This window comes from Sorghum bicolor, chromosome 9, assembly GCF_000003195.3.
Source record: "Sorghum bicolor cultivar BTx623 chromosome 9, Sorghum_bicolor_NCBIv3, whole genome shotgun sequence".
NCBI classification, from domain to species: domain Eukaryota; kingdom Viridiplantae; phylum Streptophyta; class Magnoliopsida; order Poales; family Poaceae; genus Sorghum; species Sorghum bicolor.
The window spans coordinates 40051-60913 of record NC_012878.2 but is presented as its reverse complement, the minus strand read 5'-3'; the positions used below and the strand labels follow the sequence as shown (position 1 = coordinate 60913).

The following is a 20863-nucleotide window of genomic DNA, read 5'->3' as shown; positions in this document are numbered from 1 at the left end:
ATTTTCATGGGGTTAGCACAGTAATCATATGGAGCCATGACATTTCAAATGATGTTAAGTTTCCTCATTTTCATCCCCGTGAAGCAAAGGCATCAACTGTGGCCAATGGAACATCCAATCGAACATCCACGTAACAAAGGTTCCTATTGGTTCGTTTGAGCTTATCTGCTGAATTTGTCAGTTATTTAACATTAGCCTTTGTTAAAGAATGCTAGTTATTCATTGCTTGACTTTGGGAGAGGAAATCTCTCAAATTTATTCCGGTGAGTTTCAGCCACTTTTATCCTACGTTACATGAGTACGGGTACGAGTATCGGATACAATACGTATCGGATACGCGGATACACACTTTCTAAAAACAAAACCCACTAAAATGGTGTATCCGAGTATCCGTATCCGCGTATCCGACGAGTATCGGATACGGATACGTCACCCCCCTTGGAGTATCCGTGTAACATAGCTTTTATCTAGCGAGGCTAGGGTTTTGAGATGACCTTTCTCTACCCAAGGGATTGTATGGTTCCACGTGTGCCGAGGTCGACTCATTAAAAAAGAAAAAAATACCAAGAATGGTCAGGTACCAATCTTTGGTAAGATTTTTCTCACCAAAGAAACTCCAGTTCACTTCCTATGCTCTGTTGTGTCATATAATGTATTTGATGCAAAATCTAAATGTTATATTTGTTTAAAATTTTCATTTTAATCGAATAGGAGTATAAAAATTAAAATTTTTTGCAACAAAAATCCTAAAAGCAAAATACATTTAAGGAAATGGCTGGTCACCCATTTTGTAAAACTTGTTCGGCAGGTGTATGGAATGGAAATTACTCCCTCCGTCCCTCAAAGCTGTAATTTTTAGAGTTGTCCTAAGTCAAACTTTTAAAACTTTGACCAAATTTATAGAAAAAATGCTAAAATTTATAGTACCAAATTAATACCATTAAATTTATCATTGAATATATTTTCATAAGATACGGATCGTAGAAATTGAAGACAGAGCGAGTAGAGTGGAGAGGAGGCACGGTAATTTATGGTCGAATCCAACGCAAACGCTGGCTGTCTGGCAAACCCCACAGGCAAGAGCAGAGCACACACACACTGGCAGTGAAGCAGTGGTCCAAGTCCAGCGACCGGACGGACAAGGATCCCCAGCGGCAGCCCACTGACCGCTGGCTGCTGAATTTTTTTTTATTTTTAGCCCAAATTTGAAATATATTTCAAATTTGATCCGCTTTTGAAAGTATTTTCAAAACTAGGCCGTTTGGACCCGCCACCATGCATGGCGGGGCAAATGCACAGAACCCCGCCATGCATGGCGGCGGGGTACTACTGCTGACGTGGCATGGTTTAGGGAGACACCTGCTGACGTGGCTAACACGTGGCGGGGTACGTGGCAAATAGTACCCCGCCACGCATCATGGCGGGATGCAACCCCGCCGCGCATCATGGCGGGGTGCTCCCTGTCTGACAAAATGTCCACCCTCTGCTTTCTCTGTGTTCCCTAGTGGCACTTTCGTTCATTTGTGTTAATTATTGTCTGTAAATTGCACTAATTGTACAGTTTACCTGTAAATCACGAGACGAATTTTTTAAGCCTAGTTACTTTATAATTAGATATTTTTTATTAAATAAAAACGAAATTGATATAGTGTTAAAATCTAAAAAGTTTTTGGATCTAAATAAGATTAGTTATACCTGGAGAGAGAGAGGGGTCAGGCTTGCCCATAAAGCTGCTGATGTGAGAGGCAAAGCGACAGTAGTCTAGGGTGTTGGGCTTTGTTTAGTTCCCAAAAAGTTTTACAAAAATTTTTAGATTCCCCGTCACATCAAATCTTTAAACGTATATTTCTAATTACAAATAAATTTATTCAAAAATTAAATTTCAATATCTATCTAATGATACTAATTTTATATTATAAATATTAATATTTTTAATAAATATTTAATCAAAGTTATTTTTCATATGAAAAATTGGAAATGTGCGTGCGCACAGCACTGGGCGCGTGCTGCCAGCAGCAGCACGTACAGCATTGTACAGCAGCAGCACTGTACCTGTTACTGTAGTTTTCTCGTTCCTAAATGTCTGTTATTTTCTTCTGAAAATAACTTTGATTAAATATTTATTAAAAATATTAATATTTATAATATAAAATTAGTATCATTAGATAGATATTTAAATCTAATTTTTGAATAAATTTATTTGAAGTTAAAAATATACGTCTAAAGATTTAATGTGACAGGAAATCTGAAAAATTTTGCAAAATCTTTTGGGAACTAAACAAGGCCCAACACAGACTACTGTCGCTTTGCCTCCCACGCAGCTTGATGGCAAGCCTGACCCCTCTCTGCATACACACTATAGCCGGTCTTGTTTACATTCAAAAACTTTTTAAATTTTAACACTGTAGTAATTTTATTTTTATTTAATAAAAAATATCTAATTATAAAGTAACTAGGCTTAAAAAATTCATCTCGTGATTTACAGGTAAACTGTACAATTAGTGCAATTTACAGACAATAATTAACACAAATGAACGAAAGTGCCACCAGGGAACACAGAGAAAGCAGAGGGTGGGCATTTTGTCAGAGAGGGAGCACCCCGCCATGATGTGCGGCGGGGTTGCATCCCGCCATGATGCGTGGCGGGGTACTATTTGCCACGTACCTCGCCACGTATTAGCCACGTCAGCAGATGTCCCCCTAAACCATGTCACGTCAGCAGTAGTACCCCGCCGCCATGCATGGCGGGGTTCTGTGCATTTGCCCCGCCATGCATGGTGGCGGGTCCAAACGGCCTAGTTTTGAAAATACTTTCAAAAGCGGATCAAATTTGAAATATGTTTCAAATTTAGGCTAAAAATAAAAAAAAATTCTGGCTGCTCTGCCCTGCTGACGCTCCTCCAATCTCTCCTCCTCCTCTTTCCCCTTCCTTTGGATTCGTTTCAGCTCCCGAGACTGAAATTGGATGCTGGCTCGGCTGTGGCAGGATCGAGTTCCATTTCCTTCCTTTCCGCCATGAGATGAGAATTGGAATTGGAGGAGCAACCGTCCTCCCCAGATTCCTCGATCCTCGTCTTTGCTTTGCACAGACACCATTCATCTCGATTTCTTTGGCGTCCGCAAGTCACAAGTCAAGTCCGTCTCCCGTCCCTCCTCTGTACCTCGTCAAAGCAAGCAAAGCAAAAGTGGTGCGGTGCCATCAGAGTAAGCAAGCTCCCATTTTTCTCTACCCATTCCTATTCCTATACTAGCAGTAGCAGTATCCATCGGATTGCCATGTCCGGCGACACCGCCGCCGCCACGACGGGGACAGGCACCACCAAGCCCAACCACCACCTCCCACTCTCAAGAGCCTGATTGATTCATGGCCTCCGCCCCCACCACCGCCGGGGCCCGGGCCGCCTCTTCCCCATCACCGGCGTCCTCGCGGCCCACTGCCACACCGGCCGACACCGCTGCCACGCCACCGGCCGCGCCCCCGCCCCTCACCTCTCCCCCACCCGCCGCTCCTCCACCCTCCTCCCACTTGCAGCCGCCTGGGCCTCCTCGACATACGGCTCCTCCTCCTCCAAGGCCACCGCTGCTCTCGCCCCCTCCAACGTCCCCGACGCCATCTGCCGCTCCGACGCCTTCGCTCTCTCCGCCAGCGTCCCCGGCCCCTGCATCCAACGCTCCTCCGCCATCAGCACCACCACCCACTAGACACAGGCCATTGCCTACGCCTGCCATTGCAGTTGACCCGACCCACTCCGGCGCCGGCAAGAACCCAAGTTCCAACAAGTCGTCCAGCTCCAGCCCAGGTGCGCCGTCCAGGAACCCATCCGCCCCCTTTGGAAGCCTTGGTACTGGTGTCGTCATAGCCATCGCTGCTGGGGTGGTCGCCCTGCTTCTACTTAGCCTCCTAGTCACAGCAGTTTGGTTCAACAACAAGCGCAAGAGGAAGCAAACGAATGGTTACAGAGCTGGTTTCATGTCCCCTACCTCGCCTTTTTCTTCGCAGCAACCTTCGGGTATTTTGTTTCTCACTTCTCCTGTATATATCATGTCATTGTTGCTCATGCAATAGGCAATTTTGTCATCGTTTGACTATAAGACAAAAAAAAAATGAATTATTTTTTGGAGTTGTCCTTTTAATTGTACTAGCTGATTGTGTAAGATTGTTGCCTGAAAATTCTCTGCATTTAGCGCTAGCTACACGGCCACTGATACCAATCTTCCCGCTTCCTTCAGGTGAATCTGCAAATGTAGGATCGTCAGTTGATCCTTCTGTCCAGACCAAGTATAGCGCCGGGAGCCCCAGGCTGAAACAATGCTTGTCCGATATCAGCATGGGCAACTCCAGGTTCTTCTCATATGACGAGCTGTATCAGATCACTGATGGTTTCTCAGCTCAGAGGCTGCTAGGGGAAGGAGGCTTTGGGTCGGTGTACAAGGGCCGCCTACCAGATGGTAAAGATGTCGCCATTAAACGACTAAAGGATGGTGGCGGACAAGGGGAACGTGAGTTCCAGGCTGAAGTTGACATAATTAGCCGTGTGCATCACCGTCATTTGGTTTCCCTTGTGGGATACTGCATTTTCAATGACCAAAGGTTACTTGTATATGACTTTGTTCCTAATAACACGCTGCATTATCATCTTCACGGTATGTTACAGCCTCTTTCTAATCTTTTACTAGAGTGTTCCCATCTTCTGCCTGCCAGTAAAAAACTGAATTGAACTGCAATCGCAGGACACGGAATGCCTGTGTTAGAGTGGTCCATGCGAGTTAAAATTGCTGCAGGTGCTGCTCGTGGAATTGCTTATCTACACGAAGATTGTAATGTTCCTTCCCACTTCTCCTTTTCTTTGCAATGTTCATTTCCATCTATTTTTATGTGTTATCAGATTGTTAAACACTTTCCTTTGTATCCATTTCTAGGCCATCTGAGGATAATTCATCGAGACATCAAGTCCTCAAACATTTTGTTGGATAACAATTTTGAGGCAAAGGTATACATTCACTAAATGAGCCTAAGTGTTTCTCACAATATACCTAGCAGTTTGTATTGGTTTTCTGATTGGATGCCATCCACGAATTGTAGGTTGCTGATTTTGGTCTTGCGAGGTTGGCTTTGGATGCTGTAACCCATGTAACAACCCGTGTTATGGGAACATTTGGGTGTGTCAAGTGCTGTCATATCTCAGAAAGTTCATCAATATATGACATAATCATACAGAGTTCATGGCTGGATTTTTTTTCCCCTCTTTTCCAGGTACATGGCTCCGGAGTATGCCTCAAGTGGCAAACTGACTGACAGATCAGATGTATTCTCTTTTGGTGTAGTTTTGTTAGAGCTTATTACTGGTCGAAAGCCTGTTGATGCATCGAGACCACTGGGTGACGAGAGTCTCGTCGAGTGGGTGAGTTTTAGCAATGAACATATATTGCTTAAAGCCTGGTGATGCTCCTAGAGCACGTTTTGTTGACTACGATTTTTGGGAGGCGCATATGTCTTGAGGGAGGATAGAGAATTGCTCATGATGCCTGTAACGGCATAAGTAGTGTCTCTGTTGAAGAAGTAGTGCACCATGAATATGTTGCATGCCTGAGAAGTGTTGGTTGACTTGTTTTTTCCCAATGGTTTGCAGGCTAGGCCATTGCTTTCTCGCGCCCTGGATACAGGCGATTTGGGTGGGTTGGTTGACCCCAGGCTTGAGATGAAGTGGTTGAATGAGGTGGAGATGTTCCGCATGATCGAGGCTGCTGCGGCCTGCATTCGGCACTCGGCATCAAGGAGGCCCAGAATGAGCCAGGTGGTGCGGGTTCTTGAGAGCTCAGCGGAGATAGACCTAACAAATGGCGTTCAGCCTGGGCGAAGCCAGCTCTTCAACGTGGCCAACACGGCGGAGATAAGGATGTTCCGGCGGATGGTGGCCGGCGCGCAAGATGACGATAGCTCCGACTTGACACAATACGATTGGAGCAGAGGTAGTGACGCCGCCCCGAGTTCAAGGATTGCTTTCTGACTCTACTCTGCCTTACTTGTGTTGGTTAATCGATTAGGGAATTCAGTTCAGGTGGCTGTATCCAGTGAAAGTTGGTTTCTTTTTTTTTTTTGTTCTTTCTTTCTCTGTACGTATGAAGGAAGAAGAGGGTTGGCAGCTGATGCATATTTTTTAGGCAGTCAAGGACATGGAAATTGAAGCATCACTTTGTTGAACGAGACACGTGACTTCCAACCTGTCTGTCTGTTTCTGTAGCCAAAGAAGACACGAAAATGAACTGTTGAACCTCCTGCCTGACATTTTATTTATTTCTCGAGTCAGTCTGAACTAACAATTCTTAGGGTATTCCGTTGATGGCGCCGCGGTTGCCGTCCCAACTCGCCTAACTAATCAAAAGGATGACGATTAGATTATGGTCGGTGAAATGAATGTTTCGTTCTTTCCTGGTCTTCTCCTTCTAGATACTACTACTGTAGAATAGAATAGAAGCACGGCAAAACTGACAGGGATAGCTCCGGAAACACGGAAAATGCCTTTGAATTCAGGCCCCACTCCCCGCAAAGCAGAAGCACAAGAACATCAGTTTTGACCGTGTGTGGGGGTATAAACCCCTATACCCTCATGGGCCTATATGGGCCGCACCATCAGAGGTGGCTCGGCCCACAGGATGAAGACGTGCGGCGCGCGACTGGTCGGCGTGCACCGCAAGACTACAAGATATTGTACCAAATAGGATACTTTGCTTGTAACTCTGTCCCTTCAGGATATATAAGGAGGGGCAGGGGTCCCCTAGAGGATACATCACATCATATTCTCTCAACACAAATCAATACAACCAGACGCAGGACGTAGGTATTACGCCAACTCGGCGGCCGAACCTGGATAAAAAGCTTGTCCGTGTCTTGCGTCACCATCGAGTTCGTAGTTTGCGCACCGTCTACCGATAAACTACTACCGTGGGTATACCCCAAGGTAGACTGCCGACCAGCTTTCGTCGACAGTGGCGCGCCAGGTAGGGGGTGTGCGTACAGCTCTCCTAGACGAACAAGATGGCCATCATCCCAAACTTCGTGGCCATGGCGGGCGGCTTCACGTTCACCGTCAGCTTCAACAGCTTCACCACCACGACCGCGAAGGAGGCGTAGATCCAATCTGTGCCGATCACTTCTTCACCGACGTCGGCTGCAGCTCCAACCACGCTGGCTACGACTTCGACCACACCAGCAACGTTTCCGACCACGCCGACAACGCGTCGCTGCTTCTCTGCTACAAAGGGAGGCAGATCGACGACACCGACCTGCTCAGGCTATCAACCAAGTTGTTTGGCCTACTTGCTCTGACCACGAGTCGCAATAATAATCGCCGCGAAGAACGGCGCTACGACAACCGCGACCACCGTCACGACAACAAGTCCAAAAGCTCGAGGGCCAGACAATTTTGTCGTCACCGACCATACTTTCGTCCAAAGATAAGTACACTTCTAATATTTTATTTATTTTTGGCATAATATTTTTTATTATCCTTCAAAATAACTTTTTGGTTAGCCGAATAGTTTTTTCTCCTACACGAGTTTTCCAGAGCCGGTACTGTCTCCGACTCCTCCCTACACGTGCATGAGATCCGCCCTCTGCGTTCCGGGTGGTCGGCAGTAGCTCTCTGGCGAGGCTGGCAATTCCACGCATGTCTAGGTTCCGCACCTCATGCTGATTGTTGGCTAGACCAGAGCTGGTACAAGCTCTAGGATGAATTAACTACTCGTGCTAATTTTATAACAAAAAATCTAAAACTTATCTCAGTACTGATTTTTTATCTAAAGTTTATTTATACATCATGTACTACCAATTCTTTATATTTATTTTTTAGGAGTTTGGCCCAGTCAACAAGCTACGCTCGGAGACTCGTCGACTATTCCCTACGCTGTGCCCGGGGACTGCTCCGACCACCGAGCACGTTTACGTTCCCAACCACGCTCGGAGACTTGTCGACTACTCTCTGTGCTGTGCTCGAAGACTGTGCCGACCACCGAGCACTTTTACGTTCCCAACCACGCTCGGAGACTTGTCGACCGGTCCCTACGCCGTGCTCGGGGACTGTGCCGACCACCGAGCACGTTTACGTTCCCAACCACGCTCGAGGACTTGTCGACCGGTCCCTACGCCGTGCTCGGGGACTGTGCCGACCACCGAGCACTATACGCTCGGGGACTGTTCGACCAGCTCACCAATTTGAGAGTTTTTGGGACTGTGCCGATCACCGAGCACTATACGCTCGGGGACTGGTCGACCAGCCCACCAATTTGAGAATTCGGGGACTGTACCGACCACCGAGCGTTATATGCTCGAGGACTGGTCGATTAGTCTATTCAATTGCAGACGGACTGATAAATTCAATTTTTTAGACCTTGCTACAAGGCTCATACTTCGCCTTCCAGCAAGCTCGGGGACTACATCGGTACGATGCATCTGCCGATGCATCTCAGTTTCAGAATTTCTTTGAGGACTTTTCTTTTGGCCCTGGCACCACGTGCCTACGTCACCTACTACCAGGCTCGGGGACTAAGTGGGCACACTTCACCTTGCGGTGAATGTGCTTGCTTTTTGAAAGGCTATACTTTTCAGAAAAGTAAAGTGGACACACTTCACCAGGAAAGAAATCTTTTTTGATTAAGAGCACCATGCATTCTTCGAACAACCTGCTTCTTCGATGTCAATGTTGATCAACTGTCTTTTGAGTTGGTCAAAATACCGTTGCAACTGTTTGGGCGACTTTCCTACTTATTGAAGACGTCAAGCCTCACTGATCGAAAAAGCTCAAGACGGCGTGTTACATCACAATACATGGTGCTCGGGGACTAGCTGTGGGGGTATAAACCCTTATACCCTCATGGGCCTATATGGGCCGCACCATCAGAGGTGGCTCGGCCCACAGGATGAAGACGTGCGGCGCGCGACTGGTCGGCGTGCACCGCAAGACTACAAGATATTCTTTGCTTGTAACTATGTCCCTTCAGGATATATAAGGAGGGGCAGGGGTCCCCTAGAGGACACATCACATCATATTCTCTCAACACAAATCAATACAACCAGACGCATGACGTAGGTATTACGCCAACTCGACGGCCGAACCTGGATAAAAAGCTTGTCCGTGTCTTGCGTCACCATCGAGTTCGTAGTTTGCGTACCGTCTACCGATAAACTACTACCGTGGGTATACCCCAAGGTAGACTGCCGACCAGCTTTCGTCGACACCGTGTCCATCAGGGAAAGGACGACGAAATGCTCATCATCATCACGTTGACAGTCAGGTCAATTTAGGAAGCGCATGATTCGTGTTGCCTCGTGATTCATGTCATATATGTTCCATTTCATTATCGGCCATGATTCATGTTGGTACATTTCACTGCCTCATGATTCGTGTAAGTTGCGATGCACACAATAACTGATAGCCTCAGAACCTAACTTAATTATTTGGATCCTTGGAATATATGAAAAGATGACTCGAAGAATATAAAAGAAATGGCAATTTTTCTGAAATCTGGTACTCCCTCTATTCCAAATTATAAGATATTTTATAAATCTTGCAGAAACAAAGCAAACTTTGACCAAATTTATAGAAAAAATCACAAAGATTTAAACATCAAATAGATATACTATGAAAATATAATTAATAAAAAAATCTAATGATACTTAGTTAGTATCATAAATATTATTATCTTATCATATAAATTTAATTAAATTTAAGATCTTTGACTTTCAAGATTCTTGAAATGTCTTATAATTTAGATAAAGGGAGTATTTACTAATACACACTCGTAATCAGAAATTTTGTCCAGCGTATATCTTAGCCACAAGACACCATACTTATTATTTTATTAATTTCTTGTATATATGGAGATAAGAAGGTGGAAGGAATGACCTTTTGCCCTTGTCTTCTTAGGCCAGTCTCAATGGACAGTGTTATTGTACGGTTTCACATACCAATATATCATCAAGATTAAAATGAAACCATTATGAAATAACCCCAGCAATGAAGCATTTCACTTTGTTGTTTCCAAGGCTAAGCAAAACATTTAATTACTGGAAAATAATTGGATCACATGCAAGATGGTGAAACGATTTAGCCCTCAGTGGAGATTTCATTCCGTTTCACCGCGCGGGAAACAACGCCCGCGGGGTTTCACCATGGTGAAACTACTTCCTTCTCTCTCCTCTTCGTTTCATGCAAAAAGTACAATTTTGCTGACATGACGCTCTAATAAATATACATGACATCCTGATGAAACCCCCCACTGAGACTGGCCTTATTATCTTTGTTATATCCTCATTCTTTTTCTAGCCTAAGCGGATGAAGGTTAGAGATCTATATATGGTTAATTAGTTTTATTTTATTTTTCTCTATAATATTCAGTGTTTTTTGAGTTTTTGTTTAGCTTTCTTTTGTATCGTAACACAAACATTTATTTGATTGATATGTAGTATTTTTTTTACTGTGGGATGTATTTCGTGATTCATTGGCTTTGTGTCATATATGTTTTACCCTACTATTGTTAGTTCCATTTAAGCAGGGGGAAATAATCCCTTTGCGCTGAACAATAAAACTCGGCAAGAGACAAGCCATGAAGGGATTACAGAACGTCCTAACAAAACGCTGAAATTTGTAAGACACATCAATTATTCACGAATGGGTTACCCAAAGAGAGAAAAAAAAAGAGAGAAGAGGCTTTATTTCCTACCTTTCTTAAGGTACTAGATAAGATTATTAAGAACAAATTAAAGGGAAAAAACATTATCCCAAAATTCATTAACGAGCTAGGGGAAAACTAAAGAATGAAACTAACTTTATACCCCTCCATGCTCCATCCATCCTAGCTTTCCTTCCAAATGTACACCACTTCTAGCTAGCTACTTCCAAAAACCTGGCCCTCATCATCTACACTGCTAGTACACTAGCTGCTAGGTACTGTGTGCGCATGTTTTTCCTTCCTCCTCCTGTACTGTATTTACATCTATGTATGTATGTATGTGTGTATGTATAACAACAACAATGATGCATGATTTCCTCATCGATCTGTTGTGACGACGACGACACCTGGGGCGGGTGACTGTGAATAATAATCCGCATGCTGCGTCGTGCTGTTGAGGCGACGAAGCACCGCCGTGGCGTCACGGCGAGCCGACACACCAACGCCGGTGGAGCGCACAGAGAACTGGCGCAGGACCTGGCTGAGCTCCACGTCGGCGCTGGTCTCCGGGTCAGGGTGGGCCTTTGCCTTCTCCCTGTGGCGCAGCCACTGGATCCTGTTGTGGTAGTCTGGGAAGAACCACGACTTGACGACGGCGTAGGTGAAGAAAGGAACGAGGGCGGCGGCAGACACCAGCAGGGTGACCACCCAGTAGGACGGCGCGCCCGCCAGCGCCTCCACGAACACCATGTAGTAGGTGGTCGAGAAGCTGGGCGTGATGGCGCCGTACACGGGGAGGAAGACGTACCAGAGGGCGATGCTGAGCCAGATGCACACGTGCTGTACCAGGGTGAAGTAGCTCACCGTGATGTACATCTGGAGGTTGACGGCCCAGACGATGCACGTGTAGGCAGTGGCGCCCAGCGTCGCCATGTCCGTCACCTGCCCGCCGATGCGGAACGCCTGGTGCTGCAGCGACGCCGTGCTCAGGAAGAAGATGATCACAGCGCTGGCCACGCCGTTCAACATCCATCCGATGATCCTTCGCCATTGGAACAGAAGGTTCTGAGGGCCCTCCTGATACAGCATCGGGAACTGCATTGCATTGCATTTCATCAGTAAGGATGATGATCATCCGATCCATCATGCATATCAGATCGATGCATGTATATGTTGTCAGGTGTTTGGAACATGCATATACAGTACCTTGAGACAGAATCGAGCAGAAACGTCTTGGTCGAAGACGCCCATGGCGATCACAGGCAGCGACGTGAAGAAGACGTTGAAGCACGCCATTGCCCAATCGTTGTAGAAAGGCTGGCCTGAGAACGACGTGTACGCATCGTACAGGAACAAGGTCACACCAAACGTGATGTTCTTGTAGAAGAAGTAGCAAATCTGTCCGCCAAACAAATCATAAGACGTTCATCACCTTCTTCTTATACAAGGATCACATATATATTGATGATGACTGAGCATTCTGTATATTATTATTCAATTTAAAGCTAATTAAACATGACATGCGAATGTGTTAGTGTTACAGCTAGTACCATTGATGAGATCCTGCTATAGCACCAATGCCCATGGACAAGTAGCAGACGCTCCAGGAAGCGGAATTGGGCGATGGAAACATCGCTTGCCATGACAGCCTGCACAGCAATATCGATAAGAGCTGAAGCTGATTACATTTTACAACACAATGCAAGCTGGTTCCTTTCGGATACAAATATGCATGAAACTGTTTGGTGAGTGTGAGTAGCAACAATGCAGCAACAAACCTGCATTCCTTCAGCGCCACTGATCCCAACACCAATATCTGCCTCTTGAATCATGCCCACATCGTTCGCGCCATCACCAATTGCCAATGTGACCTTACCCGTTCCGGTTTTCACAAGCCTAGTCACCTGCATCATATTCATATCACCAGTCATTAGAAACAATGGCAACAAAAGTGAATAACTAAAAGATAGATTGATTTGAGATGCCGGTTAATTAGTTGAGCTTACAAGAGCTTTCTGCTTGGGTGAAGAACGGCAGCAAATGACTGATCCACAACCAACTGCAAGATCGAGGAACATGTCCTTTGTGTCGTCCTCCAGTGCATATGTAAGCGACTTCCCATCAATGATCAAGGCGAAGGATTCACCAGAAGATGCATTTACAAGCTTCTTTCCCTCATTTATTTGCCGCGCCACACTATCTTTTGATGCCTGCAATTAATATAGCATAAGGTCAACAGAGCTATATATATTATTTTTTAGAAGAAAATAGAGCTAATATTATTCTCCCTACCTTGGTTAAGGCAGCCTTGTCACTGCCTTTCTCCAGCGCAATGACATCTGCTGTCTCCAGAGTGATTGTTATTTGCTTCATTCCTTGCCTTAATAGACTACAGGCATATCTGAGGGGAAAACAAGTGTTATATTTTAATAAGTCTGTGCACAAAATTGGCCAAGTAGGGTAGGAGTATTTCCATTCCATTAGTACGAAAACCGTCAGAAGCTAAGAGATGGCATGATGCGCCTACCCAATGTTGATGGCAGTCTCCATCTTGTCCCCTGTTAGCACCCATATCTTGATGCCAGCTTGAGCAAGTTTGTCAATGCACTCAGGCACCTAGAAAAGAGAATGGAGGATATGAGCAAACTGAAGAGACTTGTTATTAGATAGATTGCCACGGAGGATATGACCAAATGGAAGAAGATTCTCTCACCCCCTTTTGTAGTTTGTCCTCAACAGCAGTAGCACCAAGAAGGATAAGATCCCTCTCTACCAAATCTGCAGCCTCGTCGATCTTTTCATCTCTGTCAGTGCTGACAGAACTCTTAGCTGCTGTGAACTTCCCGTCGAAGTATGCATATTCATCCTCCTTAAGCTCACGGTATGCGAGAACTAGTGTTCGCAAACCAGCATCAGCGTATTCATTTATGTGCCGTTGGGTCACTTCTCTGTATGCAGTCTCTGAACCTGATAGCCTTTCAAACATTACACTGCATATACATATCGAGATGAACTAAGTCAAGAGAACTGCATTAAACAGAGAGAGAATACTCTTAACAGCACATTCAGCAGATTAGAGATTACTGAAGATACATACCTGTCAGCTCCTTTAGTAAACAGAAATATTTTCCCCTCCTCATTCTTAACTACTACTGACATCCGCTTCCTTGCGCTGTTGAACTCAAGGACATTCAAGATCTTATATGACCTGCACAAAGAGAAGAGATCGATAGTAAAAAAGTAGTTTTTTTTACTACAATACTGTCAGAATGAGGTGACTCATGATTATTTTTTTTTTGTTAATACTACTGCAAACAAGGAAATAAACTTTTCCAGGAATGGAAAACTGAAACAAAGCTGAGAGAAGCTCATACCTGTCGACTTGTTTCCCAGACGAGGGATCTAACTCACGCAGAGAAACACCTGTCTGAGTGCGTTTGTAGAAGGTGAAACCGAGTTCCCGTGCTGCAACAACAAAGGCCGCCTCATCAGGAGACTCTGCTTCGTATGAGATTTTGCCTGACTCTTGATCGACTTCAGGTATGCACGTGTGACAGACAGCCAGCAGCCTGAAGAACATCTCGATGACACCAGAGCCGGGTTGGTTAACCCAGTTGCCGCCCATGACACGCTCATCCACGAAATTGAATCCCTTAACTGCAGGTTTGCTATTACCCTCGGAGTCAGACGACGACTGCTGCTGAATGCCATTATTATTTCCCTTGTCCATATTATTATTGTCATGGTCGGCGATCACCGGGGAGCCTTTCCTCCTCGCCATTGCTCTCTCGACCTCTGTGATACCACGGCCATACGCGGTTCCGGCGATCGAGCATTTGATGAATTCCATGGAGTTGCAGGTGAGAGTGCCGGTTTTGTCTGTGAGGATGGTGTCCACCTGACCCAGCTCCTCGTTGAGGTTGGAGGTCCTCGCGTGGGCTGGCGTGTCTGTCTCGTGATGGTACATGTGGATGTCATTGTTGATGAAGAGGGCCTGCAGGAGCTTGACGATCTCGATGGAGATGTACAGGGAGATGGGGATGAAGTAGCCGTAGAGCATTATGGCTGTGAAGAAGTGGAGCACCGCTGCTACCGCTGCGTTGTTTGGATCGTAGTAGATCTCAGTGTCGTCGGGCCTGAGGTACCACCTCTTCATCCTGCCGTCTTGCAGGTCGTCTCCGGTGGCAACGCCGAAGACGACGGAGCTGACGACGGAGATGACGATGAGCGAGAAGAGGAGGAGGTACATGACCCGGTCCATCTTCTTCTCCACGTTGCTCCGCTTGGACGGGACCTTCATGGAGTTCTGCATCACCTTGGTGTCGTGCCCCGTGAAGACGACGACGCCGTACACGAAGTCGGTGTTGCGGAGCTTGGAGTCCCTGAGCAGGAGCTGCTGCGGCGACAGAGGGTGCTGCTGGCCGTCGATCTCGATGTTCCCGACGAAGGTGTAGAGGTGCGCGTTGGGGTCCTCGCACCTCACGACGGCGCCTGCAAAGCCGCGGAAGCTGTCGTCATCAGGGAGCGAGGCGGAGGTGACCTCCAGAGACTGCTTCAGCTTCAGGTTGGTCTCGCCGTCGAGGTTCATGGTCTCCACGTAGCAGATGGCGTCCTCGTAGCTGGAGGAGAGGAGGACCAGGTCAGCCGGGAAGAACTCGTCCTTGTGAACCTTGACGATGTCGCCCACGCGGATGTCCTTCCATTTGGCATCCCGGAAGCCGCCGCGGGCCGCATCCCCATCCCCATCCCCAGCCTGAGCCTGAGCCTGCTGGAAGAAGACCTGAGTTGTCCTGTTGTTCACCTCCGTGTCCTGGGATGGAATTAATGGATTATTGGATGAGATATTATTATTATTATGTAATTGCAGAATCAATCAATCAATTAAATTCGACGGAATGACGAACGAAAGCAGCGAGCAAATAAAACAACGAAGAATAAACCTGCTGGTTCCTCCTCCAGTCCTCGATTGCCTCCTTGATCATGGTGGCGACGAGGACGATGACGAGCGGCGCGATGGCGCTGGAGGAGCTGTAGGCGGCGAGGGGGCTGTAGGCGATGCCGGCGGAGAGGAGGAAGTAGATGTTGGCGACGCGGCGGAACTGCTCGAAGAGGGACTTGGGCAGGAAGGTGAAGAGGTTGTACTTGGTGGTGGAGATGGAGTTGGTGCTGGAGGCGGAGGCCATCTGCTGCTGCTGCTGCTGCTGGAGGTCAGCTGCTGCTGGAGCTGGAGGCTCACCGGCGCCGGCGTTGACCATGACGACCCTGGAGAAGCCTGGGCCTCCTATCCTGGACGCGGAGTAGTGGTCGTCCGCCACGCTGGGCCGGCGGCCGCACGCGTAGCTGTAGAGCTTGCTGAGGCGCACGGCGGACCTCCGGGTCCGACGGCGCCGGCGCCCGTTGGTGGTGTTGCCATCATCTTCGCCGGCCATTGTACTGTTACTGTATTCCCCAATACAATACAATACAAATGAAGAAGAAGCTGCTGCTGCTGCTGCCGCCGCTGACGCCTTGAATCAAACCAAATCAAATCAAATGAATTCAATTCCGTCTCCAAGGACCCAGCTAACTGGATACCATACAACAAGTAATTGGGAGGGCGGCTGAGATTGAGCTCACAAATGAGGTGACAAACCCAGATCAGATGGAAAGGAAACACAAGGGAAGAAAGCAGGAACAAGATGCAAATGTAAAGGGGGACTTGTGGTCGGAATCGGGCCACTTCCCTTCAACTTAAGCTTGCTTGCTGCCTAAATACAGCAGCAGCAGCAGCAATAGACAATAGTAGCAGCAGCAGCAGTAGGAGATTACTAGGAGGAGGAGTAATAAAAATAAAAAAAAACTTTCTTGTTGCTTGGAAAGCTCCGCGCACAAGCCAAGAAGAAGAAGGAAACGGCCGCGTTTGCGCTGCTTGCCAGCCAGCGGAGACTGAATCGAATCAAGGAACAAGACCGTCCGTCTCCGTCTCTGACAGAGGAGAGGAGAAGCCTCGTTCCTTCTCTCTCTCTCTCTTGTCCAGGCCGGCCAAGGCCTGGAGGGGGTATTGGTAGGGGAGGGGATGCAGATGCAGAAGAGTCAGGGATTGATTAATTGGACAAGTCGTTGTTTTGTTGGTGGTTACTCGTCTACGCTTTCATTCAGCTCCGCTAGCCCCGCCCGGTCAATTGCAATGCAATGCAGATGGCTTTGCATTGCCTCGTGCTCATGCTCATCTGCTATTCGCTCATGGGTTTGGAAGGATGTGAATCTGGAGAGGTCTTGCTTCCTCCCTCCCTTCCTTCCCCACCTTGCTTCCTCTCCTGTCCTCAGTCATGGTTGACTTGCCTTCCTCCACCCACCTGGCTGCCCCGCCCCGCCCCGCCCCGCCCGCCAAGAATTCCTAGTCTTCGCGCTGCCTGCCTGTTTGATGCGATGCGACGGCTCTCTCTCTCTCTCTCTCTCTCTCTCTCTCTCTCTCCTCCCTTTCCAATCTTCTAGAAGACAAGATACCGGCGGCCTCACGAATGAGTTGTTGGTTATAATCTCAACGTTCGATCGAGAGAGAGAGAAAAAAAACTTGATTGAAATCCGGTCGTTTATTTTATTTTATATTCTATCTAATATTCCAATCGGACGTCGGATAATTCTGCCCTAAGTATCTCCGTCTAGACTATTTATATAATAATATATGTATTATATATGGGATTGATTTTCATCCACCATGTTCCTAATAACAAACTACAAAATTACAAATTCACATCTTTATATGAATAATAATATTTCTAATAATTAACCTAAAACTACATCAACACCATAGCACATGCTTGACGACGCAACACTTCACTATGAAATCTGATAGGTGGATTCACGATATAGCAGTCCCTAGACTTATTAGACTTATTATGCGTTTCTTATCAAGTCCACTATACTATTACGTTTACTAGATATGGCTCATTAACGACATGTTTGGTTTCTAACCTGACACAACAACACTTTATCTGTAACACCGCCACACCATGGCAAATATTCTTGACGTCACAACTATGACAATAATTTACAGTATAAAAAGTTATGGCTGCCAACACTAAAGTAACAACCAAGGTAGCCTTCATTGCAGTGGTGGCATACGGTAGTAGGAAACCAAACATAAACTATTTTAATACCTAAATTCTAACTCTACAAGCAACTGGCACACCTAGATCGTAACATGTAGTCTCAACTTATTTCCTCTCTCATGGGCTCATCTTTATCTTATCGCTAGTATTAGGCTATGCGTGTGGATCCACCTGCGGCCACTAGCATTCATGTGAGCATGTTGATCGCACCTGTGACCATATCTACCTCAAACCAAGAGGAAACATGGAGTTTGAGCATCAAGTGAGCAAAGGTGGAGAGAGAGAGATAGAGCTCCTTGGGAGGCAAGGGCAAAGAGAGGAAAAGGCTTGGGGAGGTACATACACAAACACGAGAGAGACGTGACAAGTGAGAGAAAAACATGAGGTAGAGGAGTGTTGGGGAATGAGTTGCTATGGTATGGACCTATATGCATGATGGCTTCCATGTGTGAATTACTGTAACAAATTTAAAGATGTGACATGGACACTTTGAATCTAGATGAGGCTATTTAGTTAGTATATATATGAGGGAGTAAGGCTGGACGAAAAACTCATAACTCGCTCGACTCGCTTGTTAATGGTTTGGCTCGAGCTCGACTCGTTTTATAATGAGCCAGCTCATTTTATAACGAGCCAGCTCGTGAGATGCTCGCAAGCCACAATGAGCTAGTCAATTATCACGTCAGCAATTAAAATTGGCTTGGCCATATGCCCATAATTTCTCAGTAGCTCGACCTAACTCATTTGTGAAACCCTAACTTTATCCTTCAATGGATGATCCTTAAGCTTTATGAGTATGACTATCATGTAGTCACGGTCATGATCATAGTGGGCTGGCTGAACAAAACTCTAGTCCATTTATTGAATTGTTAAAGCTATAAGTACTTTGTTTAGTTCATTTCTAAGTATGCATGTGATGTATTTGCTGCTCAATTGTTTTTATAAATTTATAGTCTCTCGGTACCGTGTTTCTATGATTTGGCTCGCGAGCCAAACGAGCTAGCTCAAGCTCGCTAACGAGCCGAGCTGAGCCAACATTCTAGCTCGTTTGTATAATAAGCCATAACAATCTGAGCCATAAAAAGCCGAGCTATAACGAGCTGAGCTAACTCGATATCCAGAGAGAGCTAGATTTGTATTTTGTAGTTTGAGGGCCTCAACAAAAATCACATGAAAGTTAAGGAAACGCTTAATATGTTGTATTCTACACGCTACAGGGTAAACATCAACTCTAGAGTTGTGGCATGGATGTTTTGGATTAAGATTGGAGTAAATAGACACTTTAGTCATCTAAGGGGGGGGGTGTTTCACAAGGTTTGGAGGAGTTACAATTTATAGCTCCTCTAAAATGGTCTCGCTCCTCTATTTTTCAGTAAAAAATGAAACATTTGGTAGGGCTCCTCTAAAGAAGCCGGAGCTAAACATGTCTTAAATCTACAATTTCATAGTTTGGCTAATGACGGCCCACTTATTAACTCACTATATTATCAGAGTTATAACACACACAATCTTGGTCACAAACAAAAGCCGAAGGAGAAGATAGCATGATATAATATTAAAATGTTTAATCTGATGTCATATGCAAGTGTCTTCTAATGTAAATCCAACAGTATCAAATCAAATTTATTTATGGTATAAGTTTGACAATTTTTAAATTAGGTGTTGCGATTAATAACGATTCTGAATCGTTGGCTGATGGAGTGCATGTGTTATTATTTATTATATTTATATATAGAAACGAAAGAAAAGAAAAGAAATGGATCGGATCGGAGAGAGCTTCAAGCATGGCCATCTCTGCCTACAAAACAAATAAAATTCAAATTCCTTGTATTATGCATACACATGCCTTGCTTGGTCACCCTCTCGCTTCATTCTCTTCTCTTCTAGACTAGACAGAGTCAAATTCAGTTACGTGTTAGTTGGAGAGTACTTACTACTGCAATGGAAAAATAAATAATATTATATTATTGTTGTCACTCTTTGGCAGTTCCAAAGATCCAAAAATTTTGTGACCTGAACAAGGCCTTTGTTTCCGTCCGCCCATCGTCAATTCGTCATCCATGGCAGAGTACGCATGTCTTGACCTCTGATCCGAAATCCCCTTCTGTTTTCCTATTATAATTATAATTACTCCGTATTTCACAACACATGGCGGCAAATTCTCTTCAATCTTGGATGCGCGTGCACCGTACGTCGTGTGTATGCTTCTGGAGAAGTTTTTTTTTTTACTTGCTTCTAGAGAAGAGACGAGAAAAATGAAATGCAAAGAAAGTCCGCTGCGCCAACACACCTATAGACTTGGTTCGGCACACCCACACGTTATATGTACAGTATGTCCGAATATCCTTCCTGCGTAGAAATGTATAGGTACCTCACATTTCATTGACTATATATACTACTACTAATCAACACGTATGCAAACACGCTGCTTTTACTCACACAAATATAATACAAACACACGAGTCAGAGTCAAGCAAGCGCTCGCTCTCTCTCTCTCTCTCTCTCTCTCTCTCTCTCTCTATATATATATATATATATATATATATATATATATATATATATATATATAGTATATCAAAATGAGAAGAGGGGCTTTACTACAATTTATTACTTCATCGGAACAATAGAATATTATATATTAATATAATATAATGTACAGACTTTGTATATTCTACTTAAATTGAATTGAATATAAAGTTTGAGTTTCACAAAATTCAATATACAGTGCTTCATCTCTCATCGGAATTAGAGCTGCCTAGCACAACTGCTATTTCTTAGCTTCAGATTTCTATTGTTAATTCGCAGCTTCTACAAGGTCACATGTAAATACATACCCTTTTGAAGTTCCTTTCCCTTTCCCATCCATTCATTTCATGATTCAGGCACTGCACAAAATCGGAAGGGAGTAAATAGCTTGCTTTCCCATCCACCCATCATCTGAATTTTCTCTGTTTCTAGATTGAACAGATGGACCAGCTCTGTTGCTAAATGCCCTCATTTTTCATGCTCTACTAGTACAAGTCTGTTTCCAGATTATGTTGTTGTACGAATTTCATGCCAAGCACCTCAATTCAATTTCAACATGCACCAAGTGTTACATTAAT

At 45.3% G+C, this 20863-nt stretch overlaps 2 protein-coding genes across 2 annotated transcripts; one reads left to right on the top strand and one right to left on the bottom strand.

The window, feature by feature from the left end:
- LOC8065272 (proline-rich receptor-like protein kinase PERK8) lies at window positions 2876–6293 on the top strand. The gene is made up of 7 exons (XM_002440347.2): window positions 2876–4010; window positions 4231–4644; window positions 4732–4818; window positions 4921–4991; window positions 5084–5160; window positions 5255–5402; window positions 5631–6293. The coding sequence occupies exons 1-7, from the start codon at window positions 3365–3367 to the stop codon at window positions 6006–6008; spliced, it is 1821 nt and encodes a 606-aa protein (XP_002440392.2). The 5' UTR covers window positions 2876–3364; the 3' UTR covers window positions 6009–6293.
- LOC8066577 (putative phospholipid-transporting ATPase 9) lies at window positions 10683–17007 on the bottom strand. Its single transcript, XM_002439041.2, has 11 exons — window positions 15609–17007; window positions 14043–15478; window positions 13766–13876; window positions 13382–13658; window positions 13196–13284; window positions 12961–13069; window positions 12675–12878; window positions 12447–12572; window positions 12219–12317; window positions 11875–12066; window positions 10683–11763 (listed from the first exon to the last, which is right to left on the bottom strand). The coding sequence occupies exons 1-11, from the start codon at window positions 16095–16097 to the stop codon at window positions 11047–11049; spliced, it is 3849 nt and encodes a 1282-aa protein (XP_002439086.1). The 5' UTR covers window positions 16098–17007; the 3' UTR covers window positions 10683–11046.

Excerpts from the sequence above, each read along its gene's own strand:
- LOC8065272 (XM_002440347.2), top strand. The coding sequence starts at position 3,365 with ATGGCCTCCGCCCCCACCACCGCCGGGGCCCGGGCCGCCTCTTCCCCA. Across the intron at positions 4,011-4,230 it reads TTCTTCGCAGCAACCTTCGG|GTGAATCTGCAAATGTAGGA; the intron begins GTATTTTGTTTC and ends CGCTTCCTTCAG. Across the intron at positions 5,161-5,254 it reads CGTGTTATGGGAACATTTGG|GTACATGGCTCCGGAGTATG; the intron begins GTGTGTCAAGTG and ends CCTCTTTTCCAG.
- LOC8066577 (XM_002439041.2), bottom strand. The coding sequence starts at position 16,097 with ATGGCCGGCGAAGATGATGGCAACACCACCAACGGGCGCCGGCGCCGT. Across the intron at positions 12,573-12,674 it reads CACCCAAGCAGAAAGCTCTT|GTGACTAGGCTTGTGAAAAC; the intron begins GTAAGCTCAACT and ends AATATGATGCAG. Across the intron at positions 11,764-11,874 it reads CTGCTCGATTCTGTCTCAAG|TTCCCGATGCTGTATCAGGA; the intron begins GTACTGTATATG and ends AATGCAATGCAG.